Source organism: Littorina saxatilis, linkage group LG9 (genome assembly GCF_037325665.1).
Source record: "Littorina saxatilis isolate snail1 linkage group LG9, US_GU_Lsax_2.0, whole genome shotgun sequence".
Taxonomy (NCBI): domain Eukaryota; kingdom Metazoa; phylum Mollusca; class Gastropoda; order Littorinimorpha; family Littorinidae; genus Littorina; species Littorina saxatilis.
The window spans coordinates 41542683-41561663 of NC_090253.1; the positions used below are offsets into that span (position 1 = coordinate 41542683).

Genomic DNA, 18981 nt, shown 5'->3' on the forward strand with positions numbered 1-18981 from the left:
TTCTTCTTCTTCTTTTACTTATGATTGATATGAGCTTTTATTATCAACTGACTTTTATTCTTTGCATTATCTGAATTGTATAAATTGCAAATTATGCAAAGGATTCAATAAACTGCAGAAGTACGTAGGAAAATAGCATTGTTAGTGACGAAGGAGCGTCTACTTCCGCAGGATTAATGGCAATGTTTTTCTGACAAAAGTAATATTGAATGCAAATCTCCTAAGAGTTAAATTGTTTAGTATTAAAAATCAACACAGAGAGGCATTATGTACTCATAATGCTAAAAGAGCATCCTAAATATATTGGATTTGATACGCTCTCATTTGTGTCCATGAGGGAATAGGTATCCAATCATATTACGCGAAACATTTTCAGGAGCCTTCCCAGACGTTTTGCACATGCGCATGAGCTGAAATCTTCATCACCGCCCAAGTCGACCTGACGTTTGCATAAGAAGATTCGCTCAATTTTATGTGTTTATTTTCAGACCTGTTGTGCACATTGGGTAAAAATGTTTAGCTAAGGTGCCAATACGGTTGGAAGTGGGTTTTATGACCATGATGGTTGGCTTCAAGATGAGAAACTTATAAAAATTCAGGTAAGCTGGCGTCTCGCAAAGACCTATCATGGCTGCCCCGGAAAAGGCTCGCACTGCGCTTGCCCAGAAAGTAGCGCACAAACGAGCATGCGGGTTCGCGCCATGCATGCGCTGACGCGAAGTAGATGAGTGTGCATAGTGCAGTGGAGTTGAAACTTTATTGAATTTTTTGTGTGAACTGGTTGCGATTTCCTTGTTGATTCTTCTGAATTCTTTTGTCTGCGATCGTTATCCCGAGGCGGACGAGAAAAATGATTATTCGTGACCCTTTTCTGGCGGCCGGACCGGTAGTCGCAACGTGCGTTGACAAAACGACCTGTGACACGCGGACCTGTTCAGATTACCAATGCCAGAATCTTCAATATGCTGAAGGCGGGTGGAACCAGAAGAAGAATATCATCATGTGCATAAATAAGCCATTACGCGCAGAACTGATGCCTTCCTTCTGTTTTAAACCGTGACAGACAGGCCTAGGGCCTCACATCCATGAGAGGTAGCATCGGACAAATGTCCTGGCCAATGTAAAAGTGATAGGACATTTGTAAAACAAATCAATAGGACATTTTTTTCCCGTAACATAACGTAAATATAATTAAACTTGACTAGTTTCTGGGCACGAGGGTAAAAGAACAAAAATACTTTTCTTGGCAAAAAAGTAACAGAAAATATAAAATAAATTACATCGAGTCAGTGCAGTGTTTCTGTCTCTGAACTTCAACTACCGTGCTGGTTCCTTTCTTTTGCTGAAGAGCATTCGCTTCCTCGTGGATGTCCACTTTTCAACAACCTTCACCACCCACTGTGACTTGTGAATGTCATCCTTTGGCCCCTCCAGGTACACACGCATCAAGCTTGAGACGAAGTTACGCGTGAGGGAGGGGGTGTTTGACTATCCCGATCGACATTCTCACTTGGGCGATCGGGCTCTAACTGCTCTGGGGCTGGAGGAAGCTCAGTTTCCGTGCTACTGGCAGATGAGGGAAGGGACTTGAAGTGTAATTTCTTCTGTCCCTTTTCTGGGATCAGTTTTCGTTTAGGTGGCATGTTTGTTATTTTCGGGGAAAGCGCGAAGGGAGGCAACTCTCAACTGGCTTTGAGCATTCCGAGTTGCGAGCCTTGAAAACTCTTTGGTACTAGACTAGAGGCAAAGTGTCTAATTTCGTCTGCTACACATCGCTTCGCAATACATCGATAAATTAGCATTCAAACTACTGTAAATTGAGAAGTACTGACGATGTCCGGATCAAATGATAGAATAATCGGACATTGACGACTTTGTGACAAAAACAATAGGACATTTGTCCTCCTGCATGAAAAATGTACAGGACATTTGAAAAATATGTCCGACGTGGATGTGAGGCCCTGGACAGACTTGTCAGATTTCGTAATAATGCCGAGGGCATTGTAGAACGATTCCATGAAGGAATCTAGTGTTCCTGGATTATAGGAATAATGATTTCAGGTTAGTTTTTCTGATGCACTGTAATGGTAAGACTTGATAGTGATATTTCCCAAAACCAGAAAAATATTCCCAATTGAAACATGCCAGTTACTGTGTTAGAATGAAGGTTGAAAGCAGCACTACAGTGGGGCAGACATTATTTCTTAGCATTCTGGGAAAAGCAGCATGCAACTTTACTCAATGGAGGATGTTCGGAAATAACTGTCGGGTTGTGAGCGAGTGAATACTTGCTGTTAATGTTATCGAGGCATATTTGCCTCAATAAAACAAGTGATCATTGTTTCACAAACCACTTTCAGTTTCAGGAATTTCTACACTGGAACCCCCCCCCCCCCCCCCCCCCCATTTTAACACCCTCATTGTTAAGTCCTGATTTTTGGAAGTTTTGGGGCACTGTCTGGTATGCCTAATGTAACACTACAGTACACTAACAGCCCCTTTAAGTTCAAATGCGACCAACAGATTTTGTTGCAAGAGAGCCTTATGTGTTGAACATTTTTATCTCAATTCATAAAAGGCCCCTGATGTGAAGGAGCTTTGAAAAAAACACTTGAGTAAAGAATATAAGTGAAGACACAAGATAATTCAAAGCATTTCACCTCTTCTTGATGGACTGCAGTTGCTTGAATAATTTTGTGCTGTGTCTGAGATTGTAGTGTGCCACTATTTTCAATTGCATTTTTGCCATAGTGTCCATTCTTTGGCCTTTTCTAATTTATGATGTGGTCTGGTTTATTCCTCAGTAAATGGTTAGGACAGGAAGAGTTGACCCTACAACTTGAACTACTTGTTAGTGCCTGTTCAGCTTTCAGTGCACATCGTGGGCTAAGATGTGGCCTATGTTAGAGATACAGGGGTGTTCTTAGCTTCGGTTTTCGGTCATTTGACCGACGAAAGCTCCAAAATGACCGGCACGTTTCGCGCTCAACTGGTCAATTGTCCGACAAAATTGAGCTTGAGGCAGTCTGTGACCGACAGTTACACGTCGGTCAATAACAAAATCAATCTTAGATTTGAAATGAAATTCTTATTCAAAACTGTGCAACTCATCCCGAACATCGATCACTTGTTTTTGATTGAAATCCGAAGTAGTGAACCAATTTCAACTTCGCCGTTTGAGAACTTACGATTTTCGCGACATTGATTGAAGCAGACGACATATTTGTGTGCAAAGCGGACCGTGCGTCATCCTCATGTCTTGCAAAAAAAAGTTAAAAACTTACCCAAAGCAACGAAAGCTTACGTTTTTTAGCACCTCATCGAGCAGTGCTGCAGCATGTGAACAAAACAAAACGGGTGAGGGAGGGAGTTGTGAGAATTAGACAGAACGCGGCAACCGATGAAACGAAAGTAGATTCAGAGAGTGAGGCCGACCGTGGATTCGTACAAGACTGTACAGTTTCCATGGCTTCGGTTTGAGGCAAGCAAAAACAATGTTCTGCGAAAATGCAAAAAGAAAAACAATTTAAGGATCAATCGCGACTGGGCCGCATGACCGACACTTTTTGCATCAGCTGGTCAAATGACCAGTGTTTTTTTGGAGAGGTGGTCATTTGACCAGCAAAGCCAAATTTCTAGGAACACACCGGAAATTTGTTTGTTTGCTTAACGACCACGAAGGGCCATATCAGGGCGGTGCTGCTTTGACATATAACGTGCCAGGGTTCGTACAGAGTCCTTGAACCCTGGAAAACTCCTTGAAAATTGGAAAACCTTTTCCAGGCCTTGAAAAGTGCTTGAAAATAGAGTTTTGTTAAATAGTCATTGAAAAGTACTTGATTTTTCCAAATTGTTGCCTATACATTTCGTCAGCAGTTTGTCTTATTTAAAAAAAATGCAACCCCCTTTTTTTTTTCATCAAATACAGTACACACATTTTGGGAGAATAAAAGATCGAGTGAAAACGAAAGCAGACGAACTAACTATTACTAGTCACCCGTAGTTGCTTCCCTTCCCGGAAGTTGGCAAGGGAAACAACTACGAAATGACTAATAGTTTGCAGACTTGAAAAACTGAAGGTAAGCTTGGTGCTTTGCATTAATTTGGGGAAAATCATGTCCTTGAAAAGCATTTTTTGGTCCTGGAAATGTCCTTGAAAACTCATTGAATTGTATCAGCTCTGCCCTGCAGGAACCCTGACGTGCGCCACACATAAGACAGAAGTCTCAGCACAGGCTTCATGTCTCACCCAGTCACATTATTCTGACACAGGACCAACCCGTCCTAGCACTAACCCCATAATGCCAGACGCCAGGCGGAGCAGCCACTAGATTGTCAATTGTAAAGTCTGAGGTATGACCTGGCCGGGGTTCAAACCCACGACCTCCCGATCACGGGGCGGACGCCTTACCACTAGGCCAACCGTGCCGGTACCCCTGGAAATACCTTACTTGTTAATGTGTAGTAAACCTAGTATAGCAGAGTAGTCCTAGCAGCTGGGCGTTCAGGTACACACCAAAGCAGTTTGTACAATCCATCAGACACCTTTCGAGTTAAACAGGGAGAAATAGGCGAGGCACCCAAGACAACAACCAAAAAAACACCAAAGCAGTTTGTGCAATCTATCAGACACCTTGACACCTTTCGAGTTAGACAGCGAGGACTGGGCAAGGCACCCAAGAGAAGAAAAAAAAACATATTGTACACTTGCTGTCAGTGTTACAAATGATTTACCTGATCTGCAACATTGAAGAAGACACACAAAAAAAGAAGTTTTGAAACTGTTCTTTTTCAACTTGTCATTTATAATAAAGGATACCCTCTGTCAAATGATCAATTAAACCACCGCATATTCTCCAGGCTGTTCTTACAATGACATGGATAAGTGTATCCTTCTACTCAGACACGTTTCCAGCAGCATAGCTGCTTCTGGCAGGCTGTCCGAAAAAAATTAATATTCTTGAAGAAAGTGCTTTGAAACTTCACTTGTATCCCCCCGCAGGTTAGGGGGAAGAATTTACCCGATGCTCCCCAGTATGTCGTACGAGGCGACTAAGGGATTCTGTTTCTCCTTTTACCCTTGTTAAGTGTTTCTTGTATAGAATATAGTCAATTTTTGTAAAGATTTTAGTCAAGCAGTATGTAAGAAATGTTAAGTCCTTTGTACTGGAAACTTGCATTCTCCCAGTAAGGTAATATATTGTACTACGTTGCAAGCCCCTGGAGCAAATTTTTGATTAGTGCATTTGTGAACAAGAAACAATTGACAAGTGGCTCTATCCCATCTCCCCCCTTTCCCCGTCGCGATATAACCTTGAACGGTTGAAAACGACGTTAAACACCAAATAAAGAAAGACATGAAAATTACTGTAGACAGCTGGCTGCCGGCTGCTAGAGGAGAACTGAAATGGGCTAGGGACCTGGTTGGGTCAGTGCTGAAATGGTTACTTTATTGACTGTTGGCCGAACGGACACCCGGGCTTCATATTTTTGCATGCATGTATTCGTGTTTCCAAGGCATGAGGCTTTTGCTGTGACCCTGGGATTTTTATCGTGCGCATGAAATTCAAGTTTTACGCCCTCACGGCAAAGCCATTAGGGGCATGTTCCCGGGTTTTAACCAGACTTTAGATGAGATACACAAGTGTATGCGTGTTTAACTATCAGCCATCTGCACGTGCCACTGTGGTGACACGGGGGTGGGAGATGGATACCGTCTCTGGGTCTGCACATAAGGTTGACCTGTGTCCGGCCCGGCCCGGATTCGAACCAGCGACCTTTCGATCACAAGTCCAGTGCTCTACCACCTGAACTACCCGGGCCCCCGGGGGGTGTTCTGCTCACCCACAACTTTACATACCCCACTTGCAGGGATTCAGAGACCTTTAATAAGTGGTGTGGTAGAAAAAAAAATGGTATTCCTAATCTGTGAACTAGTAGTATTTACATTCTGATACATTGAGTCCTTTAGAAAGTTTGCAAGTGAAACACGCTTAATTTAAACATATTTCTATTTTAATTCAAGCTATGATTCTACAATAATTTTAGAATATAACTCCTGAAATGATGAATTGAAAAGCAGCATCAGAAGACTGTATAGCATTAGCAAGGGAGATGACTCTGGTGGTTTCTGTTTTTGTCTAAACCTTCTTTTATAACCTGAGCAGTTAGCCCTTTTGAAGGTGTTGAATTGAAACAAACTGACTTGAAACTTGTTTCTCATTTGGTTCAAGGTATGGTTCAACAATTATTTGAGAATATACCACCTGCAATGATATAATCAAAAGCTACAAGTAAAGATGTGTAGTACAAGGGAGTGACTGTTATTTTCTGTGTTTGCATGGCGATTTTCCTTTAATGCAGTAAACATTTGTTTTAAACAAAGACAAAAGTAGGTGATGAAATCAAATACCTTCAAGTTTTAAAGATTTTTTAAATATGTGCATCTCCAATTTTAAGTTTTTGTTTAAGCCGCTTCTAAAGCCCTTCTTGAAATTTGTTTACCACTTGTTTGTGTAGACCCCCTAGCAAGAGTGATGCAACCAAACACCTTCAAGTATAGAGGTTTTTGATTTTGTGCATTCACACCCCCCCCCCCCCCCCCCCCCCCCCCAACAAAAAAGTGTGTACTGTTTTCAGTTTTAGAGCCAGGAGGGGCTTAAATAGCAACTCTTGAATTGCTAAAAATTCACTTTCAGCTGGTTAGTTACAAAAACCTTCAAGTTTACAAGATTTTTTACTTTTGTGTATCTCCAATTTTAAGATTTTGTTTAAGCTTATAGGAGCTTCTAAAAGCCCTTCTTGAAATGTGTTTACCACTTGTTTTTGTAGACCTCCTAGCAAGAGTGATACAACCAAACATCTTCAAGTATAGAAGTTTTTGATTTTGTGCATTCTCTCCTCCCCCCCCACCCCCTTCCCTCCCCCATTTGTTGTTGTTGTTGTTGTTTGTTTGCTGTTATCAGTAAGCCAGCAGAGGCTCAAATAGCCCCCTCATGAAATGCTAAAATTAATTTTCAGCTGGTCAGTTACAAAAACCTTCAAGTTTATAAGATGTATATATGTTACATATATGTTTGTTCTAAAATTTACAAGTCGGGAGAGGCCACCAAAACCCTCCCTAAAATGCTAAAATTCATTTTCGGCTGGGGGGCACTACGCCCCCCTAGACCCCCCAGCAAGGGCGCTGCACCCCGCCGGAGCCTTAGCGGCCCCTGGACTCCGGCCTTACAAAATGTTCAGTCCTGGCAACATTTTGGGCTCCCACCCATGTCATTATCATGATCGTGGGCATCATTGGAAAAAAGAAGAAGAATCCAGGTATTCCTAGAAGTGGGATTGGCTGGATTTCGTTCCGAAGGCGGAAGGCAAGTCAGAAGAAGTAATGTGCCGATATGGACTATGGCATAATTCTTTGTGGGGGGGGGGGGGGGGGGTGTCATTTTAGGTAAACAAATCTTTGCCCCTGGACCCCACTGGGAGCCTCCTGCGGCCCCCAGACTCCCGCCTTTGTAAGCTGAACTCACTTTTTCCAATGCTAGGCCCTGGATGGTAATCCCCATCAAGAAATCAGAAATATTGGAATTAAAAAAAAAATTTGAATAAATTTAATTATCTTCATAGTTCGATGTTAATTTATGCAGGATATAAATAAAAGCTTAACTCATTGTCTCCCAGGTACGGATATATCCGTACCCACTCATATGAGTATCTGACCAGGTACAGATATTTCCGCTCAGTTAGCTTCAGTCCGTCACGATATAACCTTGAATGGTTGAAAACGACGTTAAACACCAAATAAAGAAAGAAAGTTAGCTTCAGTCGCTTCCTGTAACATCCATATAACGCCTGCATTCCAGCGTGTTGATACACAGTTACCACAATTCTGAGTGACCTGCTGGTCTCGGCTTAAAAAAAAACTTGGTCAACATAGGTGGGGTAGAAAGACAACTTCAGCCTCAAGAAATCTGTTGTCCTCATTTCATTTTTTAACATGCTCATCTCTCTCCACAGATCTTGTACCTGATCTGTATATGTGTTGCAGGCGTGAGGCAGAATGCAGCGCAGCGGTGGGGTCCAGCAGCCAGAGGGGCGCGTTGCGACGACGTCTGCCCCTATCACTGCTCTGGGCGTCGTCTCCAGCACCCATGCGGGCGTCACACAGCTAAGGGTTGCTGGAAGAGTGCCTGTTGTCACAGCTTCTGCTGCAATAGGTAGGAGAGGCCAGTCTTTTTACGCAAGATGTATTCTAGCCAAAGAACACAAATTTCTTAAATCTTGGAAGGATAGGAGTTTTTGGGAGAACTTTAAATTTTATCAAGTGGGGGTTGGTGAATGTTTAGAAAGTTGAATTTTTTTTAATTTTTTTTTATTTTTTATAAATGAGGATGAAAGTTGCTTGTTCATTTCCATGCTTGTTATTCTCTCAGGTGCCAGGAGAATGGCTCTGAATAACTCGTACTGTTACACATGTCGTATTCATTTTAGAGTGCTTACTTCCCTTTATTTATCAGATCATTGAATTTGATAAAGCAATGCATGATTGTGATTGTGTGCAATGGTTGATTGTGATTGTGTGCAATGGTTGATTGTGATTGTGTGCAATGGTTGATTGTGTGCAATGGGTGATTGTGTGCAATGGTTGATTGTGATTGTGTGCAATGGTTGATTGTGATTGTGTGCAATGCATGATTGTGATTGTGTGCAATGGTTGATTGTGATTGTGTGCAATGGTTGATTGTGATTGTGTGCAATGCATGATTGTGATTGTGTGCAATGGTTGATTGTGATTGTGTGCAATGGTTGATTGTGATTGTGTGCAATGGTTGATTGTGATTGTGTGCAATGGTTGATTGTGATTGTGTGCAATGGTTGATTGTGATGATGGATGGAATGTTACAGGTGTGGTAAGTGCTGGTCAGCAAGGTGTCTTCACCTCGGTGTCCGGTGCCAGACCTGTTGCCATGGCACCCCAAACAGTGATGGTGCCAGCGCAGTCTGTCCCGCGCCTCCTGTCTCCTACCACCAGTCTTTCTGCTAACACTGTGCAGCTCCCTGCCACTCTCAATGTCCTACAGCGACAGCTCAGTGCTCCAGGTAGGTTGGCTGTTGACCATGCATGCATTTAGGGTTGTGTGATGTTAAATTACCAAATGTTTGTGTTGTGGTTTGGTTACTAAGTTAAGTCGTTGCAAGCCGCTGGAGCAATTTTTGACTCGCATGCGAAGCAAAAGTGAGTATGTACTCACCCGAGTCGTCCGTCCCGGCGTCCGTCCGGAAAACTTTAACGTTGGATATTTCTTGGACACTATTCAGTCTATCAGTACCAAATTTGGCAAGATGGTGTATGATGACAAGGCCCCAAAAAACATACATAGCATCTTGACCTTGCTTCAAGGTCAAGGTCGCAGGGGCCATAAATGTTGTCTAAAAAACAGCTATTTTTCACATTTTTCCCATTTTCTCTGAAGTTTTTGAGATTTAATACCTCACCTATATATGATATATAGGGCAAAGTAAGCCCCATCTTTTGATACCAGTTTGGTTTACCTTGCTTCAAGGTCAAGGTCACAGGAGCTCTTCAAAGTTGGATTGTATACATATTTTGAAGTGACCTTGACCCTGAACTATGGAAGATAACTGTTTCAAACTTAAAAATTATGTGGGGCACATGTTATGCTTTCATCATGAGACACATTTGGTCACATATGGTCAAGGTCACTTTGACCCTTATGAAATGTGACCAAAATAAGGTAGTGAACCACTAAAAGTGACCATATCTCATGGTAGAAAGAGCCAATAAGCACCATTGTACTTCCTATGTCTTGAATTAACAGCTTTGTGTTGCATGACCTTGGATGACCTTGACCTTGGGTCAAGGTCACATGTATGTTGGTAGGAAAAATGTGTAAAGCAGTTCTTAGTGTATGATGTCATTGCTAGGTTTAGCTGAAGGTCAAGGTCATGTAAAGGTCAAGCATGTGAGTCGTATGGGCTTTGCCCTTATTGTTTTATTAGTGCTTTTGTGAACAAGAAACAATTAACAAGTGACTCTATCCCATCTCCCCCCCTTTCCTCGTCGCGATATAACCTTCGTGGTTGAAAACGACGTTAAACACCAAATAAAGAAAGAACTAAGTTAAGTAGCACATCACAATTTGCTTTTCATTTTTGCACTTCTAAATTAAATATTGATCAGTGTTTTTGAAAACCTTTGTAGCTTGCTGATTTGTATTTGATTTTGCAAGATATTGTGTGGTACCTTCTTGGATTCATTGTGTTAGAATTATTTGTAACAGAAGGACAGGTGGTAAAGGTGTTACTGTTAGTATCTTTTTGCACAGATTTGTTGTTCTTCTTGTATGTTGATGGCTGGTTGTTGTGTTTCAGGTGTTGTTGGTCTGTCAGCGGTCAGCGCGCAGGACTTGCAACACGTGCTGCAGCAGGCGTCCCAGCAACCCATCACACTGCTGACCACCACTGAGCCTGTTGGCGACTCTCAGCGCCCTCGTCTAGCTCGCCCTCTCTCCTTCACTCACTCCGCCCCCTCCCTGCCGCCCTCCAGTAGTGTGTCGGCCACAGGGGGCACTATCCACCACCATGGTCAGAGCCCGGTGCGGGGGGCAGTCCCTGTGGTCGCCGCCACCCTGTCACATTCCAACCTGCAGCACAGCTTACTGAGTATGAACCTCAACCCCCAACAACAACAGCAACTGGTGGCGCAACGACGCGTTATCACCGCTGCCGTTACCACGCCTACAACCACCATGACAACCACCGCCGTGTCCATTGTTCCAGCCACCCAATCCTGCACCATTTCTGAAGTGCGAGCGCCCTCTGGTCAACCTCCGTCCTTGAGAACGGCCAGTGGAGCTCCAGTGAGGAAGAAGATCCGACTGGAGGAAAAGCCTCCCCCCAACACAGAGGTGGCGGAATACAGGAAGAAGCTGGTGGAAGTGAAGCACAGACAGATGAAAGAAATGAAGGCTGAGTACTTTGAGAACCTGACCGAGATGTTCTTCCTGCAGAACGGGCTCAACCTGATGGACTATTACACATGGAAGAAACGCCCCACACCCCAGCTGGTCTCCTTCCTCAAGTCAGGCAAACTAGATAGCGACGAGGAAGAAGATGTACTGCAGGTGAAAGAGATCAATTCAGAGGTCAGTCCCAGCTCGCAGGTTCCACTTTTGCCTTGTATGGCTGGGATGTGCTGATAAGTCTTGTCTGCTTATTGCTATTTATGCAAAGTCTTTCTTGCCTTAAGTTGGTTTAGTGACCTTGGAATTTCAGATGTCACTCAAATGCAGCATAGACTTATTGATGTGAAATTGACTTCTACATTTTATGATGAACAGGTCAAAATGACCTTGTTTGCTGATTCCGGCCCAATCCATGACTGGTAACAGAAGCCTTGAAGGCGTTATTCTCCTGTCGAGTTGCTGGCACCCTTTGTAGGAATGAACCATGCTCAATTACTGTTATGAATTTCAATTGCAGGTGAAAGTGCTGACGAACCCTGGTAGCAATGTGCCGCTGGCGACCCCAGTAGCCATCTCTACCACCCTGCCTCCCATGGTGTCGGCCTTGAGCCAGCAAGGTAGTAGCACCGCTCTCTCAGCCCCCTCTTCCCATCGCACTAACACCTCCCCGGCCCCGGTCCCGGCCCCTTCTAGTGGCGCGCAGTCTCCCGCCATTCAACTTTTCCTCAGCCAGCTCTCGGCCTACGTCAAGGGTACCCCGTCATTTTCTTCTCTCTCTCTCTCTGCCGCCTGCCTGGTCTGCCTGCTTCACACATTTCGTCCTGCTTGATTGGATGGTTGTCACGGTGGTTCTGTCTATCCATCATCATAGCCACCTTCTTTCCTCTTTTTTCATTTTCAGTTGATTTCTTTTTTTTGTGTCCCTTAGTTAATGTCGCTCCAGGGCTGGTACTGTTTTGTCATTGGGCTCATCTCGCTGTGGGTTTTGGTAGTTGCCGTCAACTGAAGAGAACAGACATTTGTGTTTTTGTTTATTGACGAGCAAGGTGCGCGGCTGCTTTTTTGTTTAGTCTTTCACTGACGTCAGTCTAACCAGTAGGACATGGATGCATATTCAATGAAGTGGTTTATTTTCAGCAATTTCCTGCTTCTGTTTAATTTCTTTTGGGTCTTATTTCGCAGTGTTTTTTCTTCGGGGGACGTTTTTCTTGGCTTATTAGTTGGCATGTCCACTATGATTTTCTTGGGTTCAGTTTCTTTTTCATTTGTCACTATCAACGCAGTTCTTCGCATTATTTGTAGAAGGGAGGATAGGATGTGGGTGGGTGATTTCTGCTGCTTCTGTGCTAGTGCTAGGCGAGGAAAGCATGAATGTTGCTTCAGAAGATGCAAAACGTAAGTAAGTGGCAGATTCTTCCTTGCTGGAAATTTACAGTATGTTTTGTCTTCAAGTGCATGACTAGCTGATTAAATGTGCTTTGGGTAATTTTGTTTGCACTTTATTGTCCCCGGTTGCCTAAATGGTGATGACAGATGTTTCACAAATAAGACCGATGCTTTCTTCCTGCAAAAAGCAAGTGGCTCAAGAAAATTTCTGTATTACTGTTTCTTTCTCTCAAGCTTTATTTCTTGATTTTGTTCTTCTGCTATGTTGAAATATATGCCAGGGAATTTCTTTGATCATTTTATCGGAGCACAGGCAACTGACGAGATAACTGCAAATGGGGCATAACACCATTGCACCTGTACTGGGCCGCTGCTTGGCAGTAAGAAATGCAGGATCTAAAGCGTGTATGGAGCAAACCCTGTGGCAAATCTAGCGTTCCCTTTTGAACTTCATCGAAGCATCTCCATGTGTGCGCTAGGATTTTAGTCCACTGCTTCCTGCTGCTGTATTGTGTTTTTTGGAAATACACAAACATGTTTTGTTTGTTACGTCTGTAAGCATGGTTAAGTGTTTTGTAAGCTGCAGTACATTTCTGTGTGTCGAGTTTGTGAACATTTCATTCTGCATGGAAAAGGCTGTGTTCTGGTAAACAAGTATTTTTTGATGAAATGAAATGCTCTAGTGAAATGCTATTGCAGATTTGTAACGGTTAGCATTTTGACCATAAAAGGAATCTTACTTGGCAAGAAAGTTTTGCAGATTGTTTCTGATTTTTGGTTTTTATATATATTATTCTATCATCCTATGGTTTGTGCTAGCAGACATAAATGCTTATGTCTGTGAATCTGTCATACTTGCATCATCCTTTTCTTGCATATCATGGTCATCTCATGTGAAAATCGTGCGCATTGATGTGTTCTTGTTATTTATTCTCTTATCGTATGAACTAGGGTTACTGAAGCTATTTCTTTGGTTTCATTTTTCTGTTCATGACTGGCCTGGTAATTGAATCTTCAAACTTGGGTGAAAATGTGACACTTGCATTGACTTGGAGGTGTGCAATGTGCTGTGTGTTTATGGTGTGTAGGCTCGGAGCACCGTTCAGCCCACCGACCTGTGTGTTTGCCCGGTTTCTCTCATTCTCTCAGTGCTGCATTCTCAGGTATATTGATGCCTGCTGCACTCCTCTGTTGTCCGCTGTTACCTAGCAGGCATTGATGTTGCGCTTACTTTACTGCAGTACCTTTTTTGTGGCTGTCAGCTGCAGATCTGGGAACCCATACGATTTCGCCGTATTTTGTACGCATGATTGTCGAGAATACGCTCAGTACGGTCAGTGGGAAAAAAATACGAGAAAAATTCCTTGACTACTTTTTTTCACAAGCCCATCCTGAAGCCGATCCAGTATTTTGGCACATAATAATTACGTCACAATATAAGCCGCCGTCGAAAAAAATATAATCGGATCGTGTCAATCAATCAAAACAACCAGGCAAACAAAAGTACGGTATTTGGCGAAATCGGCTCCGAGAATAAACAAATGAAACAAAGAAGAAAAGTGAAAAAGTTTGAAAAAAAAATATCACACACACACAATTTGTAACCAACACACACATGTAGTCCCGCCCGGAATAAGCTTTTTTGGGATGATTTACGACTTTTGCGCACATTTCGAGCAGACAAAAACACATGGCGGCTCTCGCTCCTCCAACTATCGCGAGACACGAGATCCTGATACATCCGGTGTTTCTCTGTACGCTTGTCACGACGACTTGTTGACAAACGAAGATTCGCGAAAGAAAGAGAAAAGCGCCGAGTCTTGAGTAGAGAGCAAATGAAGTACCGGTAATCGCTAATCGAGCGAAATGAAAATCCGCGGCGACTTCCATTAGGTGAATGCTATTCAAGTTTAGGTAACGTTTTAGCCGCATCTTTTTATAAGCCGCAATGCGATTTTTTTTTTAAGTTGCGGCTTGTAGTCCGTCAAATACGGTACAGATTTTGTCAGTAAAAATTGAAAAAAGCATTTGTTTTAAATGTATAGGTAAACTTAATTAACGGTGTGACGGACGCGCATGAGGCATGTTTTAATCATGGATGTGCAAACGCTGTGTGGAGTACGCTCATTTTTTTGAAAATACACCAAGGTTGTTTGAGAATACTCAAGGGGTTCCCAGGTCTGCAGCTGCTGTAGATACTAGATCGCATGCATGTTGTGACAACTCCGCTGTCATTTGTATTGAATTTAAAAGAGGCTGACTTAGTGACTGGCTTTGAATTTTGTGACCATAATCACTCGATGTCAGCATTATGCTCAGGCCGTATATGCACAGAATGTATATAAGCACACTTTGTATGTTAAAAGCAGAACATTTAACTGTGCACGAACAGAAAACAAGTGTGATTTCGGATAAATATAACCAAGCTCAGCCCCTCACACTTTATTACATATTGTGATTAAAAAAAAAAAGGTAGTGCGTTTCTTTGTAGTTGTACAGAGCATCTGAAGTTGGATATGTCTGTTTCATGAATAACATAACATGGCTTTCCATTTAAATAGACAGATTGAGATAGGGTCAGAGTAAGGTATAGGCAGTGTCGAACAGTTTAAAATAAGTAGAAATGCAAGCACAGTCCAAGTCTGAAACAAGTCACTCTGAAGAGTTTGCTTCGCTTGAAGATTTTTTCTACTTGATGCATCCAGAAGGCCACTGTAAGTTGCTGCAGGTTAAAACGCTCAAGTTGCTGGCTTTGGGGGCAGAGAAGGATGTAGAGGTAATCATTCATGCTTTAAATGTGGTAAATCCGTTGCTGTATTTTTGCACATGATGCCGATAATGCGATATATATTGGGAAAAATACAAGCAGACTGGGGCCAGCATTTTCACTTTCAAAAGTTTTTGTGACTGCAGTATTATGCTTGAAAACATTGAATAGAGAACGAGATGGGATGTACCACCGTGTGTTTGTTTCTGGTGCTGTGTAGTTTCCTTTCATGCATGCATTCCACAAATTGAAAATAGATCGCTTTTATCCTGTCATTATGACTGCGATCATTTCTTCATGCATGTGCAATAATTAAAATGGCTTGGACAGTCTGGGCAATGTTTTTATGAGTTCATCATCATGCATGTTTTGCTTTTTCTGCAGGGACTTGATGTGGCATTCGAGCTATGTCTTTTCATTCTGCGTCTCTTCTCTTTTGAGCTTTTTGTTGTATTCAACAACAAAGCTTGCTTTTGCTTTGTTCATTTTCTTGCAACATTTATTGGTTACTTTTTCTATCGGAGTTAACACATCATTTTCTGTCTGCTTTTTAAGCGCACTTCATGGACCATGCAATCGTTTGCATCTCTCCTCCCCACCCACCCCCACACCACCTTTTTTTCTTTTTTGTGTGTGTGCTTGCAACATGATGCAAGTTTCATTACATGCTGCTCATTACTTTTTGTCGAGTTTTTTTTCTTCATTCATGTGAACATTCTTAGAATCCACCCATCCGTTGGCCCTGTCATTGTAGCAGCACTTCACCTTTTTTTCCAAATGGTTGGCCTTATATTTTAAAAATGACCGCATGGCTGGATGTTTTCAAACTTAGAATTGAAGTAGTCCATGTGACTTTTGCTGTTGTAGTAGACTGAGTTTCGTGCTCAGAATTGCATGCTGTTATAAAGACAGGTTGTGATTATATATAGGTGCTTTGAAAAATTGTGTAGTATTATAATGTTTGTGGAACAATAAAGGGAAAAATGCTCTTCTCATTGAGTTTGAACAGATTTGAAGGAGAAAGTAGACTGCTTTAAGTCACACGTCAGGAATAGTTTTAAAGAAAAGGTCGTTTGCCTCTAGTTACCAGTCTATCCTGGTTATGTTCAACCATATCCAATGTGTAACCAATGTAATTTGCAAATATAGGTTACGCCATCACAAACCTAGTGATGCTGCAAGATTTTATCTTGTCCAGAGGGAAAGATTGGGCACTGTAATTGTGAAATTGGTAAGTTGAAAGCAAATGAATTTTTGGCAAGTGTAGTTAGAGAATTTAACTAAGGATACGTTTTGTTGTTTCCCTGGCCGCGTTTGCTGTTACAAAACTTTCCTTCCTTGCAAACAGTTGTAGCCCCCACAGCCCAGACGGTGAGTGCCGGAGGGACCACAACTACAACATGTCCAACTTCCGCCCAGTCTGTGGTTTCCTCCACTGGGGCAGCTGCCATGTCCTCTTCGCAGTTACAACTACAGCTAGCTCGTGGCCAGGATGCCAAGGCTGCTGCCCAGAAAGGGTAAGTTGAATGCATTTCCTTCATGAGTCTAAGGAATGATTTGTAAGACTTTGTCAGGAGATATAGCTGTGATTTTAGCAGAATTCAGCAGAATAGTTTGTATGCATGCCTCTCTAGTTGTTCAGTTGTGGATGTATGTGTTTTACAAATTTATGTTGGGGTCAGCTAGCTTTTGTGTTTTGGTTATTCTTTGGCTTTTTAGCTGACTTCGTTTGAATATTGAGTGAAGCACTCTTGTGAATTGTGTTTGCAGACAACAGTCTCCATTCAAACAACACAAGTCACCATCCATGTCGCCTAACCAGAGGCTGCACACTCGTCAACAGTCCCTCTCTGCAGTCTATGACAATATCTCTGGCAGTTCTAAAGAGGTTATTGTGGAGAGAGCAAAACAGGTGGGATTTCGTGCACTTTTTGTTAGGGTATACAATGTGGGAAAGGTAGGAAAAAGTTATATTGGAATGCGCCTGTTCCAGCATTGACTGAAAGAGGTGTCGGTCATAAAACCCTATAAAAAAGCTTTGCCTGTATCATTGTTAACTCTTTTCTGGCCCGCTCTGTAACTTAAGCACTACAAAGTGCTGTGCATCTGTCCATGGTTTTCTCATGCACACAAAAAGAGCCCACCCAGGTGTTAGTTGAAAGGACTTCTTTTCCTCTTGAGTACTTGAGGCTGAAGGTGTTCTGTGTGTTGTTTGTCCGAGCCAAGCCATTGACTCATTCTGGGGATGAGTGTTCCATACTGATTCTCAATTACACAATGGCAACATCAAGTCAGGCGTTGCGTCCTTTTCGGCACTTTTTGGTGAGGAGGCAGAATGCTTTGAAACATTTCTCAGGGCGTGTAGATATAGACCTGTTCTGGCTGGTTTTCTGGAGAGAAAAAAAGGCATAGTCTTCGGTTTTTGAATTTAATGGTTTTTTTGGTGGGTTTTTTGTGTGTGTGTGTGTGGTAACTTCAGTGAAAGGTGGTCTTAATTCCACCGAACCTTAGTGGATAGCCTGTTGTGGTGCCAGAGGCTACATATTGCGTCTGTAGTGTGTGAGAAATGATAGTGTCGTTACTCTGAATGTTGTGTGCGTTCCAGGAAGCCCAAGTGGTGCAGAGAGTGGCCGAGCTGCGCAAGGAAGGGCTGTGGTCGTCCAAGCGGCTACCCCGGGTACAAGAGCCACCCCGTCAGAAGGCTCACTGGGACTACCTGCTGGAGGAGATGACGTGGCTGGCTGCAGACTTTGTACAGGAGCGCAAGTGGAAAAAGGCTGCTGCTAGAAAGGTCAGTGAAAAGACGTGTTGGCATTACATTTTTTTACCTTGGCTGCACACAGGTTGCTTCGAACGTATATTTATTTTTTGATCAGGCAGGGGAGCATACTTCTTCATTGGTCATTGGCATTAGATATGTTGTGAGCATACATGCCTGTTGAAAGGACTGGGTGGCCGAGTGGTAACGCACTTGCGCTCGGAAGCGAGAGGTTGCGAGTTCGACCCTGGGTCAGGGCGTTAGCAATTTTCTCCCCCCTTTCCTAACCTAGGTGGTGGGTTCAAGTGCTAGTCTTTCGGATGAGACGAAAAACCGAGGTCCCTTCGTGTACACTACATTGGGGTGTGCACGTTAAAGATCCCACGATTGACAAAAGGGTCTTTCCTGGCAAAATTGTATAGGCATAGATAAAAATGTCCACCAAAATACCCGTGTGACTTGGAATAATAGGCCGTGAAAAGTAGGATATGCGCCGAAATGGCTGCGATCTGCTGGCCGATGTGAATGCGTGATGTATTGTGTAAACAAATTCCATCTCACACAGCATAAATAAATCCCTGCGCCTTGAATATATGTGCACGATATAAATTGCATAATTTTTTTTTTAAATTAAAAATAAAAATAATTCCCTGCGCTTAGAACTGTACCCACGGAATACGCGCGATATAAGCCTCATATTGATTGATTGATTGAAAGGGAGAGGTGTTAGTCTTTATTTGCCTGTTCCCTGAATATCTAGCTGTGTTGGCTTATTCGTAAGGAAGTTGCCTGATAGAGCAAACCTGGGTTTAGACATGCAGTTGCAGCTTATCTTGACTGATGTAATAATATATAAGTTGAAGGGTGGCACAAAATTGGAGAGTGTTGGCCACTCGTACTGAGTTAGAAACATTCATTGTATAAAGCTTTCGAGGCAAGAGTCACCTGGATGGTTGTGTGTGCTGTGATGGGTGCTATCCGTCTCGAATATCAACCCGTCAGATCTATGCTCTGAGTACGGATTCTGTGATGTACTTGGTTACCTTTCTCTGATACATTTTGGTTTTTCATCCGCAAATTGACTGAAT

At 42.7% G+C, this 18981-nt stretch overlaps 1 protein-coding gene across 7 annotated transcripts in view; it reads left to right on the forward strand.

Moving 5' to 3' along the window:
* The first annotated feature begins 399 nt into the window (after positions 1–399).
* Positions 400–18981, forward strand: part of LOC138976110 (helicase domino-like) — a 122982-nt gene continuing 104400 nt past the window's right edge. For 4 of the 7 annotated variants that reach the window (XM_070348932.1, XM_070348934.1, XM_070348935.1 and 1 more), the window contains exons 1-9: positions 401–599; positions 8045–8213; positions 8902–9096; positions 10390–11162; positions 11500–11599; positions 13457–13531; positions 16484–16652; positions 16906–17047; positions 17741–17926. In XM_070348932.1, coding sequence (XP_070205033.1) covers positions 8057–8213; positions 8902–9096; positions 10390–11162; positions 11500–11599; positions 13457–13531; positions 16484–16652; positions 16906–17047; positions 17741–17926 — 1797 coding nt within the window. In that variant the 5' untranslated portion in view covers positions 401–599; positions 8045–8056. Of the gene's footprint in view, positions 600–8044; positions 8214–8901; positions 9097–10389; positions 11163–11499; positions 11600–13456; positions 13532–16483; positions 16653–16905; positions 17048–17740; positions 17927–18981 lie in introns of all 7 variants that reach the window. The other 3 variants (XM_070348930.1, XM_070348933.1, XM_070348936.1) reach the window with 2 other exon arrangements.